At 37.9% G+C, this 17191-nt stretch overlaps 1 protein-coding gene across 1 annotated transcript in view; it reads right to left on the reverse strand.

The window, feature by feature from the left end:
• The window catches only part of Pcyt1b (phosphate cytidylyltransferase 1B, choline), a 62529-nt gene extending 45801 nt beyond the window's left edge, over nucleotides 1–16728 (reverse strand). The window contains exon 1 of the mRNA XM_077107276.1: nucleotides 16612–16728. Within this exon, the coding sequence (XP_076963391.1) occupies nucleotides 16612–16728 (117 nt within the window). The remainder of the gene's footprint in view (nucleotides 1–16611) is intronic.
• Nucleotides 16729–17191: the final 463 nt, after the last annotated feature.

A 17191-nucleotide genomic window follows, 5' to 3' on the forward strand; every position in this document is an offset into this window, starting at 1 on the left:
CAAATATTTCCTTAAAAGCTATGAAGTACTATATAAAATATACAATGCAAATATTACTTGAGTACAAAAATGGCTGGTAGAATCTGTACTTATGAAATGTGCATTATTGACTGAAGATAATTGGACTGATAAATTTTAGAACCAGAAATTGAGAGTTAAAAGAAAGACATTACAAAATCTCAACCCTCAATCTCATACTAGGGTTTGTTATTTACTCATCATCTCTGAACATAATTGCTAAGCCTGATATTACTTGGGATCAGAATGTTTTAATCTTTTTAGAAATAGAGAGGGAAGAAAAATAGATCTCACAGTTTCCCATAGGTCTGACACACATGAATCACTGGATTCTTTGTCATTGATTATGTAGAATCCCACATCAGACAGCTGGAACAAAATGCTCACCAACACACTTCAATGGAGTGAAGGAAAAAGAGGCCCAGAACATGGCTCAACACCATGAATTTTCCATTTTTCGTTTTGTTAAGTATGGTATGCACATGTAATTAGGTAATAGGCATCATTAAAATAGTAAGATAAGGCTGGGGTGTAGCTCAGTAGTAGAGCACTTGCCTAGCATATAGTGGCCCTGGGTTCAATCCCGAGCACCTCAAAAAGGAAAAAATGGTAAGACAGGTGTGTGTGTGTGTGTGTGTGTGTGTATGTGTATGTATGTATGTATGTATGTGTGTGTGTGTATATATATATATATATATATAATGATTTCATTGAATGCAAAAAGCAGGTCCCAAAACAATATGTATATATGTTATATAGTATGATACCATTTATGATAAAAGAGGGAGAATTGGGGGCTGGGGATGTGGCTCAAGCGGTAGCGCGCTTGCCTGGCATGCATGTGGCCCAGGTTCGATCCTCAGCACCACATACAAACAAAGATGTTGTGTTCGCCGAAAACTAAAAATAAATAATTTAAAAAAAGAGGGAGAATTGGGCAATGGTGGCTCATGCCTATAATCCCAGATTCTTGGGAAGCTGAGGCAGGAGGATTGCAAGTTCCAGGCCAGCCTGAACAATTTAGAGAGACCCTTTCTCAAAATAAGAATTTTAAAAATGTCTGGACATGGAATTCAGTGGCAGAGCACTTGCCTAATATGCTTGAGACCTTAAATTTGGTTTCTAGTACCACAAAATACTGTTTTAAAATGCCAGTATGTCTAGAGGAAGTGAGCAAAAGGAAAATGTAGTAGGAGATATAGCCGAGATAAGGCATGGAGGAAGTTAGTAAGAGGCAACCAGAGTAAGGGGCTTTTAGGACACTACAAGGACTGGTTTTCACTCCAGGGAGATGGGAACCATTAGAAAGTTTTGAAGAAGTTATGATCTGATCTGACATGATCTGATCCAGCTTTAACAGGACCACTTGTCTGATATGTTGAGACTAAACAGTAAGAGGGCAAAGGTAGTAACAAGAAAACCATTGAGATGTCTCAGACAAAAGAAGAGAGAGGCTAGAGTGATAGTTGTGGTCAGATTTGGGGCTGGGTGTATAGCTTGGTGGTAGAGTGCTTGCCTAGCATACACAATACCATAGTTTCCATCTCCAACACACACACACACACACACACACACACACACACACACAAAGTGGTCAGACTCTGGATAGATTTGGTATAAATAAAATTTGGAAGAGATTGATGGAGAGTGTGAAAGAATGAGAAGGGTCAAAATAATTCCAAATTAAATGGCCTAAAGAATTACTAACTTCCTCCATGCCTTATCTTGGCTATATCTCCTACTACATTTTCCTTTTGCTCACTTCCTCTAGACATACTGGCGTTTAAAAACAGTATTTTGTGGTACTAGAAACCAAATTTAGGACCTCAAGCATATTAGGCAAGTGCTCTGCCACTGAACTCCATGTCCAGACAGTTTTTAAATTCTTATTTTTAGGAAGGGTCTCTCTAAATTGTTCAGGCTGGCCTGGAATTTGCAATTCTCCATAGGATGGGGAAAACACTGGAAGAGTAGGAGAAGAATAGGAGAAACAGGAATGGAAATATTAAGAATTCTGTTCTCTCTGTGATTTGATTTGACATACCTACTAGATCTCCAAGTGCAGATGTCCAGTAAACAGTTGAATGAATAAGTCTGGAGTTTGGGAGAGATTACTATGCTAGAGATATAGGTTTAGAAACTGACAGAATGTAAGTGATGCTTAAGGTGATTAGATTCAATTCACTCATTCAGCGAAGGGTATAAGTACATGTAGAAGAGAGGTCCAAGTTGTCAAATGAGGAAACAATATGTGTTTCTCCTCAGGCTCTCCCCACTGTTAATGGAAGATCTAAGAAAGCAAGGACTTGATCTGTTGTGTTTATTGCTGTATCTCTGCTCCCTAGAGTGGTACCTGGCACATAAAAGGTGCATCAATATTTGTTGAATAAGTATTAGAGAGAGAATAATTATTGATAAAGACAAAAACATGATTTAAACATAATAAGAAGATCCATGTACTTATCAGTGTTTCATAGATTTTTTTCTCATCTTCATAATACATGTTATAGAAAACTTGGGAAGATCAAGAGAAAAAAACAGAAGTCACCAATAACTCTACTTCCCAGAGACAGTTATTGCTAATACTTTTCATATTTATTTTCAGCCTTTCTTTTTTTATACTTCAAAATAATTTATTTTTTTAAGAGAGAGAGAATTTTTTAATATTTATTTTTTTAGTTTTCGGTGGACACGACATTTTTATTTTTATGTGGTGCTGAGGATTGAACCCAGTGCCCCGCGCATGCCAGGCCACCACGCTACCACTTGAGCCACATCCCCAGCCCCAAAATAATTTCTCTTTTTAAAATTTTTTTTAATTTGTATTTTCAGCCTTTCTAGTATGACATATATACATAACAACTCTGGAATCTTACTGCATAGACATTTTTCACTCAATATATCACGTTATTTTATCACATCATTTAAATAGTTTTTAACCTCCCTAATTTTGGGAACTGGAGAACATTCCACTAAAGAGAAAAATCATAATATAAATTCTTTATTTTTGAATATTAAATTATTCATCTTTACTAATGTAAGTAACATTCTAAACATAATTCTGAATCTCTGATCATATCCTTAGGATAGATGTTTAGGAACTGAATTACTTAGATCAGGAGTATGAACATTTTAAAGATAAACATTTGCAGAACGTTTTAAAATGTATTGGTAAATTACCTTCTACAAAAGCTTTATCATTTATACTCACATTACAATGTATGAAAGCATGTATCTTGCTGCCATCTCACTGGCATTGAGTATTATCTTTGTCAATTTTATAGACCAAAAAATGGTATCATGCTGTTTCAATTTGCATTATTTTGATTACAAGAAAGATTGAATATTTTTCAAATGTTTATTAGTCATTTGTATTTTCTTCTGAGAATAATATGTCCTTTGCCCAGTTTTCTATTGTTGAGAATAAGTATTTTGAAGTTGGTTAAAAGCAAAACAATAGCACACTTAAAAGGTTACCCCAAATATCTTTTTAAACATATTTTCCAACTTTATTTAGAGTTTCTTCAGAAGTAATCCATCTTTTAAATCAGTGTGTAAACACCAGCATCTAGGTCAGGCTAGTAATTAACTGCCCCTCTGGAGATCAGGGATCAGAATTTTTATTATGCCCTACAATACAGGCTTCCTTAAAACACTGACCACCTAAGCCAGGTGTGGTGGCTCATACCTTTAATCCGAGCTACTCCAGGGACTGAGGCAGGAGGATCATAAGTCCAAGGCTAATCTCAGCAATTTAGCATGACCTTATCTCAAAATTAAAAAAAAAAAAAAAAGGCTGGGGACATAGCTCAGTGGCAGTGGTAGAGCACCCCTGGGTTCAATCCCCAGAACCACCACTACCAACGACAACAACAACAAAAAAAATCATTAAAAACAAAACACTGACCCTTCATAAACTGCAACTCCCTCCCATGTGGCTGCTTTTAGAAACCCAGGGCAGTGAACTACAAATAATTAGATGTCTCCTAGTAATATAAATAAAGCCACACGGCACTCTAAAATCTATATTTCCCACATATTTGTTAACATCTTTGAGGTTAGGAGGGTCTTAACAATAAATATTGTCTTAAAATCAGTGTTGGCCAATTTTTCACATTGTAACACCTCTGAAATGGAAGTGTAGCTTACAATTAATAGCATCTTAGATTTATGAAATGCACAGACACTATTACTAATATAAAATAATCTTTGTCTAGAGATAAGAAATTCTATACCTTAAATCACTTTTTCTTTTGGCAGTTGTGCTTACAGAGTTTATAATGAACATCAACAACAATCATATATCATATCCCTCTATGCCCCCAAACTGAAGTGACTTAAAAATAGTAAAATTTGAAAGTTTAAACAAGATATGAGGTGAAGGAGGAAAAATATTGTTTTAAAGATGAGATGAAATGAGCACAATGGGATTCATATCATGGTCTTCAACATTTCAGAGATGATAGACTACAAAAATGGCTTTAACTCCCAGCAGTCATAGCAAAGAGGGGAATAAATTTAATATTATCCATAAGCAAAAAAGGAAGGAAAGCAAAAGGCTATTGAGGAAAAGCACAGCTTTTCTTGATGCCAAATTCTGGAAGAAATTCCTCTCATGGTGCCACCTTAAAGGACATATTGGGTGATGCTATATATATTCAACAGCCATTTATTCAACACAGCCCCCTGATAAAGACAGTTTTGATTTTTATGCTTATCTTTATAGTGCCCTCCATGCAAGGCAGAAACCTAGAACCAAAAAGCAATTCAGAAAAAACATTTCTAAAAGGATCCAAACATGCCAGCTGAAAATTCAGTTCTTTCTCTCTGATGGCTGAATCTAAGGGCAGGATTTAGAATATCTAGACCAGGGTTTTCTAACATGGGATGGGCAAGACAATCCATTGAAGAGCAAAACTTGTACTTACATTTGTATCTCATGTCAAAAATCAAGAAAAGAAGAATTACTAATATCTAGTTTGATATTATTTATACTGGTGTCCTATCTCTGTTACCATAAAATATACAAGATGTTCCAATGGGAGAGTACAAATTGGGTGTCCTCGATTGTCTGGTATTTTCATTTGTTTCAGTTTATTGCAATATGTTACAGTTCACCTAGACCTTGATAAATGCCTTTGTGGGTTATATCATTTAGATTTAACAAAACCAACACTCACAAGATCAGCAAGTGGCTTAAAATAGTTCCTTCAATGAAATAGGAAAGCAAAAGATAGTTTGAGCACAGGTGAACTATAAGAAAATGGTAAACCTGGCCCTTCTACTCCCTATATGAGTTCTGCATCAGCCACATTATCAGGTATGAACAATGACCACTTAATCTGATCTGATAAGACAAGTGAATCAAAATTATCATACAGAAGACTATTAGAAATACCCACTGCCATTAGCATTAAACTTCACCTTCAGGGATGGCAATATGGCTCAGTGGTAGAGCACTTGCCTAGCATGCATGAGGCACTGGGTTTAATCCCAGCACCAATAAAAAAGCCTATCACCGTGTGTGTGTGTGTGTGTGTGTGTGTGTGTGTGTGTGTATGTTAATGATAGTATGAAGCTATTATAATTATCACAATACTCTAAAATGAAGCATCCAAAACATGAAGACAAACTTCCATGATTTTTTTTCCACATTTCAATGCTTGATGTTTCAAATCAGATGATACTCAATCCAGTACTTTACTGTTAAATGTTAAGTGTTTAGAAGCCTTTTCTAAGCTTCCCACAATTCAATAGTGAAAAACCAAAGTCCCATACCATTGCAAAACACCCGTTCTTCATGCTATAGTAAACTAGCTGCTCTAATGTGTAGAAAAAGAAAATATGACATCAAGCTATAATGCAGCTCTTTATCAGAAAATATATTTAGAAGACACATAGAAATATTGCTGAATATTAGAAGAAACAAGCATTAGAACAAATTATGGAATGTACGATGTTTGCTATGTAGTCAGATGGAAGTACAGATATTTCTAACATGTCTCAGTTTGAAGTATTTGCTAGATTGTTTTAGTAATAAACCCCCTTTTTTCCTGAGCAACTAAAAGAAAGATATTCCAAGCAAGATATATTGTATAAAATGGATGACTTCTTTAACACTCTAACAAAAATAATATAGGGAGGGATTATGTAATTATCAATGAGGTGATTGCTTTTCCCTTTGATCCTTGACTTCCTGTCTATTTAAGAAATAACTTTTCTGTTTTATTTTTATGATCCTTTATTGGCTCTCTAAATGTTCTTCTTCAAGGTTCCATCCTAGAAGATTGTGAGGTAAAGTAGATTAATTTAACCAGATTTCATGTAGAGACAGGCAGATATAGGGAGGATTCTAATAGCTTAAAGTACAGCTCTTCTGTTTTTCCCCCCTCTATGAACCTGATAGGATGGCTCAGGGTTAGTTACTTCCAAGAAATCAGCCCTGTGGTAAGATTATTCTGAGATACTCTTGCTAGCTAATCATTTCCATCCATTTCCTTCTGAGTCCAGAAACTGACTGTGAGACCAGACCATTGTTAGATAAAACATAAAAGTTGAGGACAATGGATTTTAATTCACAGATTATATGAATAGCACTGGACTGGTCCTAGAAATAAGGCAAATTTAGTTCAAGGGCTCACCTAGGCTCTCAGTGGGGCTTGGATATAATGGTCCCTAAAAGGTCTGAGCACAGTTCTGTTAGTAGCCAAGAGCTGGACCTAGAGATGGGTTCTGATACCACTGTTAGAATGTTAAATATTAGATCACCAGAATTATTTGGAAATAGGAAATATGTGGTAGAGTGTATTCTTTCTCCATTACTATGGTCTAGATATCTTTGAGCTTTGTACTAAAGAATAATATACATGCAAAAAAAGTATACATGTTCTAAGTGTGTGACTCAATGAACTTTCACAAGCTGATCACATGCAGCATCCAGATCAAGTAACTGACTGCTGCCAGCATCATTCATATGCCCCTCCCTCTTTGCTGACTTCTAAAATCATAGGAGAGCTCTGCTTCTTTTATATTTTATAGAAATAAAATTGTGCATATTATTTTATGTCTGACTTCTTTCATCCAATATTGTTTGTGAGATTCATCCACAGTCCTGCAGGTGGTTGTATGTTCTTTATTCTCATTGCATGGATATACTTCATATTGTATGAATATACTACAGTTTATCTATTCCCCATCTTCTGGGCATTTGGGTAGGTTCCAGTTTGGGGTGATAATGAATAAAGGTTACTAAAAACATCCTAATATTGGTTTTTGGTGACCATATATAAAAAATTTCCTAGGAGTGGAACTGCTGAGTCAAAAATATTTACTTTGAATTTCTAGTGTTATTACAAAGAGCCTAGACATCCTATTTATTTCTTTTCCTTGTCTTAAAAGCAGAAGATATGACATGTTAGGGCTAAATACAGCATTGCTCAAGGTACATGCAGATACATCTTGCTTCCAAATCACCTGGGGGTTTGAGCAGGTAGGTGACTCTTCACTTGTAGGTGTTTGAGAACTGTGCATAATAAAAATGGGATTTTAGAAGTCGGACAGATCTGATTCTAAATCTCAGCTTAATCAGTATCTGGTCTTTAGGAAATTATTATTGATTTTCTTATAACATGGGGTATAGTAATTCTCAATGCATGGGTCTGCAGCCCATTTAAATGGGATAACACACACAGAGCACTCAACACAGTGCCCAACACAGTGCAAACTATGATTGGTTGTTCCATTTCCCCTACAGAGAAAAATGTGTAAGACCTCTAGCCTTGGACCTAGTATAGAACAATTACCTTATAACTAAATAATTTGGAAGTACAATAAAATTTATTATTATGTGACTGTGCCTACAGTCAATATTAGGCACACTAGAGATGAAGCACAGAAGTCTGCATGTGCCAGGAATGGGTTTTTGACATCATTTGGTTGGCAATAAACTGTATACATCATTCATGATGTTTCTATTAACCTATTATTGCTGTTGTTATTTTTCTTAAATACCAGTTTAAATAACCCTTGGCGTCCTTTTACACTGATGTCAGGTTCAGCGTGCATGAATTACCTAGTGGAAAACAAAAACACCAAGTCAAAGACTTTGGCGAGAGGGAGGAGATTATATGAAAATGAATCCTGCTCAATAGGCTAGCCCCGTGCAGCCCCGCACATTATTATACAGGCGCACACTACTAGGGCTTGCTGCTTTATTTTCTAATCACTGTGTTTTCAAGTCTGCCTTCAAGATCCTTGAGTGCTAAACTGTCTTTTTATCCCCAAGCAAGGTCAGCTTCCCCAGCCTCCCATACAACCCGGTTCACGCTGGGATAAAGAGGAAAGTAGGAATGTTAAAACAATAATACTATGGTCTGAGGCCAGCAACGGGTAATCAGACCCTAGCAAGGTAGAGGCTGTTACCTGGGAGATTATTGGAAGAAAATAGGCCTCACCTGCTATGACTTAGTCTGTTCCTACCTTCCTTGCTTTCTCCTTTTCATCCTGCTCTCAGTGATCATATAGAATAACTCTTTTTCTGCATTCATTTCCCTAAGGGTCACTGAGAAGCTTTGTGCAGGGCACCAGTTAAAGATGCAAGAATTTCAGGACTATGGCCTGACCCACTGCCAGGTTTTAATCTTAAGTATTAAGCTTAGTGGGATAACACCTATTAAGAAAGGCTCCTCTAGTTCAATGTCATACTGCCACACCTCCAAGAAAGCCCAATGTTTCAAACTTCAGTATTATGAAATAGATAAATTAGGAAGTTATTGTTCACATTAAGAAAAAATTTCAATATAGTTTTTTTAAAAAAATGAATCATAACATTACAAATATAATTCAGAATACATTTAATATTTTTGAGGAAATATCTGAAGAATAAATTGGAAGACAGCAGAAATGGTTTATATAACATTAATATAAGACTCCAAAGTGTTTTGCAAACATTTATCATCCATATTTAGCCAATGTTTTACCATAAGATCTCTCAACCTATTTTACCCCAAATGAATAAAACCAAAAGAAGGTGAGAAGTGGGGTAGCCCTGACTTTATTTTTATTTTATTTTTTATAATCCTGGGGATTGAACCCAAAGGTGCTCTACCATTGAGCTACAGCCTCAGCCTTTTTTTTTTTTTTTTTTTTTTTTTTTGAGATGGGCTCTTGCTAAGTTGCCCAGGCTGGCCTTGAACTTGTGACCCTCCTGTCTCAGTCTCCTGAGTGTCTGGGATCACAGGCGTGTACCACCACATGTGTAGCCCTGACTTTTGATAGGAGCATCAGGATAAACAGAGAACATTACAGTGGACTATGTTCCATGATGATAGAAGCTAGAATCACAGCCTAAGAACTAGAGATCATCTGTCTATTCATTGTGGGTGATAAGATTGGGGTTCACAGAAGAAAAGTGATTTGCTTAAGTCCACACAATAATTCGATGACAAAACTGAGACTAGAATGAGACTGCAGGATCCACCAAGTAGAGACCAAGTTGCAATATATTTGTTTCACCAGCTCCTGGCTGTTTCACTGTGGACCAGTCCAGTTCTCCATGGCCAATTGTAGATTTGCCTTGATGGGAGTTACTGTGGAACCCCACAGGCCACAAAGAAGCAGATCAGTTTGCTCTCATCACTACACATCTAATCAGGAATCAACCCAGCCTTTCCACTTTACCCTACTCCCAGGCTGGTGGCCTCTGAAAAGGAAATAAACTGGAGCTGGATTCAACTTTCCAGGCTATCCTGGAATTAACTCTGCACCTGCCAGAACTAAATCACCATGATTTTGCCTTCACATTTACCAATAAAATGGAAGCCACTAGATAAGATGGGACTTCGTTTTTTAGTCCCCTTCCTGTTATAACTTGTTCTTATCCAAACTATTCTTGCCTACATTACACAGTGGGAAAGGTACCATTTTTCCTTCCTGAAGCCAGTCCTTCCACAGATTTACTGGAGCCCAATCCCTCCAGCCTAAAGGTCATTCCCTGCATCAGTTGTTCTCATCACCTTTACCCTATCCCTCTCCACTGATCCTTTTCTGTTTTATTTAAGTTAAAGTTACTGTCACCTTAAAAGAATGAGCCAGCTGGGCATAGTGGAACACACGGGTAATCCCAGCTACTCAGAAGGCTAAGGCAGGAGGGTCACAAGTTTGAAGTCAGTCTCAGCAATTTAGTGAAACTGTCTCAAAAAAATAAAATAGAATTGGGGATGTAGCTCAGTGGTAAAGCACTTGCCCAGCATGCTTGAGATCCTAGGTTCAATTCCCAGTACCAAAAAATAAATGAATATATAAATTAATCTAAAAGGCTGGGGATATAACTCAGTAGCAGAACAGTTCCCTACCATTCATGAGGTGGTGGGTTACATACCAAGTACTACAAAAATGCCAACCAAACGTTTTGACATCTTGGATGGATGGAAGAAAAGAAGGAAGAAAGGGGAAAAGCTAGATGCTTTTGGCCCTAAACTCTATTTTCTCCATTTCTTGGCACTATACATTCTATTTGCTTACCCTTTCAGTTAAGTTTCCACTCTCCTATCTCCTAGAGTCTCTTCGACCTACTGCCATCTGGTCCCTACTCCCACAACTTCACTGAAACACCATCTCTGACTTCTTCCTAAATCAAATCTGAAATTCTTGCTTATTTCTTCTTATCTCACTTGACCTTTCTGCTGCATTTGCTTCTATTGAATGTTCTCTCCATGGAACTTACCCTGCCCTTGGTTCCCTGATCTCCCAGCCATTTGAGAAATACCTCTCTCTCTTCTTTTCATGATCCTTCCTCTATCGGCTCTTTAAATGGTCTTCCTCGGAGTTCCATCCTGGAAAGATTCTGGGATAAAGTAGATTAATTTAACCAGATTTCATGTAGAGATAGGCAGATATAAGGAAGATTCTAATAGCTTTAATTACAGCTCTTCTATTTCCCACCCCCCTCTAAGAATCTGAATAGCTCAGGGTCAATTACTTTCTAGAATTAACCCTGTAGTAGGATTATCCTGAAGCATTCTTCCTGCTAATCATTTCAATCCACTTCCCTCTCAGTCCAGAAAGTGATTCAATTTCACATCCATGTGGTCTATGCTGATGTCTCCTAAATTTAGACCTCCAGAGTTCCAGAACAAAATATTAACAGACACCTATAAGTGGAAGTCTTTATGGTATTTCCAACATAACATTCACAAACTCTTCTCTTATAGTTCTTCCATTTCAATGATGGCACCCACTCACTGGAACTGGAAAACTTAGTCTTCACTGACCATGGCCCACTCTCAGACTCAATTATCAAGTCCTGGTTCATCTACTTCCTTAATGTCTCCCATATTCATCCAGCTCTCTTTTTCCCCACTGCTCCACCATAACTTCAAACTTATCAACTCTCATTTAGATTACTCTAAAGCTTCCTAATTGACACAGATTAGGATAACAGTGCAAAATATGAAATAAGAAAAGTGATGTTTGGTTTTAGTTATGATGACATACATATATATGTGTATTGTACAACACGAAAAGCATCTGTTGTTTTTGCTCCTCAGAGCTCATTCTGAACAGGACTGGGCAGGCAGATGATTAAGATCCCTCTAAAGCTACATGTGGCCAGTAAGCACTTGACATTGGCTAGTCTCATTTGCAGTGTATTTCAAGTATAATATACACACTGGATTTCAGACTCAGCATGAGGAAAAGAATGTAAAATTTCTCATAATTTTTATATTGACTGCATGTCAACATGATAATATTTGGAATACATTGCATTAAATAAGATACATTATTAAATTAATTTCACCTGTCCTTTTTTTAACTTTTTAAACTGGCTACTAGAAAATTTTAAATTACATATGTGGCTTCAATGGCATTTGTTTGCATAGCACTGCTGTAAAAAAGTTGGAAAGTGCCACCCACAACAGGGGCTTAAGAGCCCCTCAGAAATAGAATGATTGTTTCCATGTCCCCAAATTTGTTTTGGGTCAGGATATTTTCTTCAGATGGAGTGACTTAACTTGGGGATCAGGTTAACAGAGCCCTCCCTGCTGGGAAGTATTTCTGCTCAGTGAATAAAATACAGCTTTTAAGAAAGTCCAATATATTAGAGCCAAACTTTAAAATGGCTCTCTCAGGGATCTCAGCATCTTGGCATGCTTCCAAATAACAAACTACTGTCTTTACTAAGTGGAAGTGATCTTTAAGGGCAGGGATTATGGATTCTCTTTTATATCTTTCCATAGCACCTTGCTGTGTCTAGAAGTTATTGCCCACTTGACTGACTGTGGATCCTGTTGGTAGGGGTTGGTAGGAAATGGAGTTTACTCTGTTACCTTATAAAGCTTTCCATCATGAAATCCTTAACATTTCCTCACTGCCTGAATGATGATATGTGTATCTTTTGATTTCTATATGCTCAAACACAAAAGTAAAAGAAACTACCCATCTTATATTTGAATTAGGTTTATTTCTTCCACAAGAAGTTTATCATGAGGCAGATAGGGGTTTGAAGGGATAGTAAAAACAAATTTAATAAAAGAATGGAAGAAACAAATTCATTGATTCCATGCTCCATACACTTGACTATTATCAATTTGTAAGAAATGGATGTTGCATTTCAACAGAGACCAGCAGAAAGATGTCTAATAATAACCTTGGGCAGAATTCCCATTGACCACAGTAAATGCCCCAAAAAAGCTTATGTTTGTTTATTTTCACCAATACAGCACATTGAGAATGTCTCACTTATAAAATGCATGCTGCTCTGAATGGCTAAATAGGTGATGATAATACTAGTAAAGGAAGCTACTAATGTCTGGAAATCCAACCATCTTTTTTAGTACTACTGGTCAGCATCCTACATCCCAACTGACATAATGCGCCTTCTGCAAGACAGCAGTCTCTTGGCACTGCTCCACTTTGAAGTGAAGCCCAAAATGAACTCCTGCTAACGTGGCATATTGAACCAGCCCTTTTTTTTTTTTATTTCCAAGGCCTTCTCAGTTGATCCGTGGCACATCCATCTTCATGGAAGTGACTATTGCAGGCTAGAATTACAACTTCCTTCTGATGGAAGAATGCACCCCTAAAAGAACTTGACCAAGGTCATTAACCAAATTCTCAAGCAGACAGCTTTCAGGGTGGCTAGGCCTTATTAGAAAGGGTTTATGGAGCACCTACTTGGCTCAGAGGCTTTTTCTAGGCATAATCAGAGGCCTGGGGAGATATGATGATAGTCCTTGCCCACAAGGAGTCCTTATTCCTCAGGAGTTAGATTACATCATATCACCCAAGGTCACTCAGTTTCTTTTCTTGACTGTCAAGCTTATGAGTCACCTTGCATCATGTTCAAGCAGGAAAATATTGAAGAACAGAAAACCAGTCAGATATTAAGAATATGCATTATAACAATGGAAAGAAAAGTTTTCAGAGACATCTCAAGCCAGAACACCATGGTAAGGAGATAGGAGTAACAAGATTACATTACTTAAATACAGGCTCTATCATAAAACCTAAATGATTTTGTTACTACTTTTCTCATGTGTATATGTGTGTGTGTGGCACTGGGGATGAAACCCAGGTCTCTGTGTATGGTAGGCAAGCAGTCTACCACTGACTCACATTCCTATTCTTTTTTATATTTTCTTTTGAGACCGTGTCTGGTGAAGTTACCCAGGCTGATCTCAAACTTGTGACCTCCTGCTTCAGACTCAAGTAGCTAAAATTACAGTCATGTGCCACCATACCTGGCCTTTTTCTAATGTCTTTAGCCGTGTTATTTTATTCTATTTGCCACTCTCCTTTCTTTTAAGGTACCTGGGAAAATATATATATTCCATTCACAAAAGTTTCCCTTTGAAATATGATTTAATTGTATCCTCAATATCATCAATATGCTATTTACATGGATATAAAATATAGAATTCTTTAAAACCTTGTTCACTCAAGGATGCTGGCTTTCTTCTTCACTTCAACAACTGGGAGAAGGAATCTGATGTCTGAAGGGAAATCTAAGTGTGGAGTTTCATTCCTAAGCAGGCCCCTCTCCAATCCTTTAGGTACTTTCCAAAGTTAGTTAAGCCACTCAGTAGCCATACCTGTTTATGGCCATGGATCGTGTGACCCACATGTGATCAGGAGAGAGATGCTTGGGTATCAGGAGAAACACAAGATTTAATAGAATTTGAAAAAATGAAGATATTAGCAAAGCTACAAAATCAACAGAAACTCTTAAAACCCACAAAAAACTAACTTCTCATTTTCATGTGCCACACACTGTCAACAAACTTTAAAGTAGTGAGCATGTGCCTTAGTTATCAAGGTAAAATCACTAGCAAAGGATACTTCCGTTATCATATGTAAATCTAAAGTCAAAATATAACCATCCCTACAGCGATCAAAGTTTGCTAATAAGAGAAAAGGTGCTTTAAAGATTAAGTGGTTGTTTATAAATTGGTTGCAAGTACCTATTTAAACAGAACCAATTTCAGTAGCGCACAATAATGATGAACATTGTGGAAAATTTTAATCAAAAGTAGGTCAAAGCAATTGTTTCAACAGTTCAATTTCTATATATCCTTGTCATACCTGATCTTGTGTGTGTGTGTGCGCGCACGTGCGTGCGTACACACATATTCTCCCCCCCCTTCTTACTTTCAACCAGAACAACCAAAAAATGGGAAGGGAATGTATCTCAAGAGTGTTTTGTAGGGCTGGGGATGTAGCTCAGTGGTAGAGCCTAGCATGCACAAGTCCCTGAGTTTGATCCCCAATACTGGGGTTGGGGGTTTGGTGTGTGGAAAGCAGTGTCTTTTAAGGGGAAAGATCTAAAAATCTTTTGGGTTCAATTCTTAGCTCTGCTCTTTCAAAGCGATGTGACCTTTGGGGGAAGTCACTTTCTCTGAACCTGTTCCCCATTTCGAAAATGAGTAGGAGGTGAGGGTGTAAACTGCAACCTTTATGTGGTTCTAGAGTTACCCCCTGGGATGAGCTGTCAAAAGTGAAAGTGGAAAGCAACTTGAACTTTCTTCCCTTGATTTCCTCTGCCCATCTTTCTCAGGTAGAAGCAACCAAGGAACAGAATAACTAAGTGAAAACGGAAGAAAAAGAAGCAGACACATGAAGCAAAATGATACATAATATGGAGCCACCTGTCTCTCCCTTGCCCTTTATCTCTGAAAAGTATGAGATCCAAATCTGAACATGAAGTTTACTTAAAAGTACATTCTAGATGATCTTGCAACATAATTTTCGTAGCCATTTTTTCCAATGCTAAATCATGAGTTGTTTGTTAGCTCTAAGGAATGCCTCAGTTAACAAACTTATTGGGATATTTTATACTCCATAAGAACATGAATTCCATTGTGTATGTCATTCAGCAACTATCCAAAGGCGTAGGAAGCAGTTAATATTAAAATTCCCTAAGAAAATTAGAAACATAATGAATAAAAACCCCACAGGGCTCTAATATAACTTGGTTTACCGTTTTTTTAGGAAGTGGTTCTAAACCTGCTTTTGAACCCTCATTAACCCTTAAGAAATGATAATTCATGATGGTATGGCTTTGACATCAGTAAGCCCTTATTTGGGGCTACACCACAAAATCCTTAAAAAAAAAAAAAAAAACTCTTCCCCAGGTCAAACTTCACAGCCAATCAAAATATTGCACCTTTTAATTTGAGAGAAAATTATAAAGGATAGTTCTAGTGTGTCTCTTGGACTTGGGGGCTCAAAGAAAGATCTCCTCAAGTTCCGCAAGACTTCAAGCCACAGAGAACTCACCACTTATTTGATGTTTTTTGATTCCTTGAGCACACATGCTGAGATGGTTGAGAAGGAACTTCCACATCTAGTTAAGGGATCATGACCAATGCCGGAAGAGGAACTCATCAAATTTGGAATACTGGTTACTGAGATGGATGGAAGCTCTGAGTGCCCCGTTTCTACACTTTCATTATTAAAGGCATGCAGCCCCATTCTAAATAAATGTAGCTTCCCCAGGTTTCCACTATCTGAATAGAAACCCTCATCGCACACTCCGGAAATCTTTACAATTCATTTTAAATGCCTGTTATTTCTAAATATAATGCAGAAAGACCCCTATTTATTTATTTTTGATTTTTTTAAACAAATGGGGGTAAGTTTTGCTTCCAAAATTGGCATTAGGCATAAAATTGGCATTAGGCACGAAGATGAGTTGAGGACCGAATCATTCCTGAGCTAGAATTTAGAACTTAACAAGGGACTCGTTCCAAGCTTTGCGTAGAGAAGACCATTTTAAATTTGCACTATAGGATTTTTACCTCCAAACGAGAATACACCTAAAAGGAAAAAGGCCATCCCCTCCTCCCAAAGCACAAAAAAAACAGCATATCCCAAGCAGCCCGTTTCCTACCCAGCCAATACAATAATGCTTTGTAAGCTGAGAGCAGCGCCCGGTATAGAAGCTAAGTATAAACAGCTGAGAAGGATTAGGCGGTAGCTCCATTCTCATTTACATGAAAATCCTCTAAGCATCGTTTTCCTCTCTGGCTGCGGGCGCATAAGGAACTCTTTTGTGCCATAGCCACGCATACATTTGCATCCTTTGTCTTTACTTACCAGTCGAGGCTGTGGGCATGTGTGCTCTATTTCCTCCATGGTTTCTGAGGGAGGCTCATTGGAAAGGGATTTTGGGATACCTGTTTCTGACTCAGCATCAGTGGTAAGTACTGGCATGGCCAGCGAATGCTCCCTCCAGCTCTACACCCTCTGGGAGTCGCCTCCCAAGCAGAGAATGTTTTCTTTGTCACGTATTTTTTTCTTCCCTACCCATCCCCCTTCTTCTTCCCTTCTTTCTCTCTTCCCTGGGGGAAGTAAAGAGGTTACCCCCCTCTCCCGCCCCTTTCTTTCTCCGAGAAGCAAAGAGGCAAGGCCTCAGTTTATCACTATAACAACCAGAAGGCACTGGAGCGGCTGGTGCGGGATACAGTATCCTCATTTGCATGGAGCGCGCTGGTTGGCTACTGTCATCATAGTACCACTCCAGCGGGGAGCGGCCAGGCCCCATTGGCTGGCCAGCCGTACCCACGGGCCGAACTTGCTGCTTTTGTTTCTTCTATTTAATTCATCTGCAAAGGTCTCGGTCCATTTTGGGTAAGGGACCCGCGTTTCACTACCCAGATAAAATAAAACCACTTCC

The sequence above is a fragment of the Callospermophilus lateralis genome, chromosome X, assembly GCF_048772815.1.
Source record: "Callospermophilus lateralis isolate mCalLat2 chromosome X, mCalLat2.hap1, whole genome shotgun sequence".
In the NCBI taxonomy this organism is placed as follows: domain Eukaryota; kingdom Metazoa; phylum Chordata; class Mammalia; order Rodentia; family Sciuridae; genus Callospermophilus; species Callospermophilus lateralis.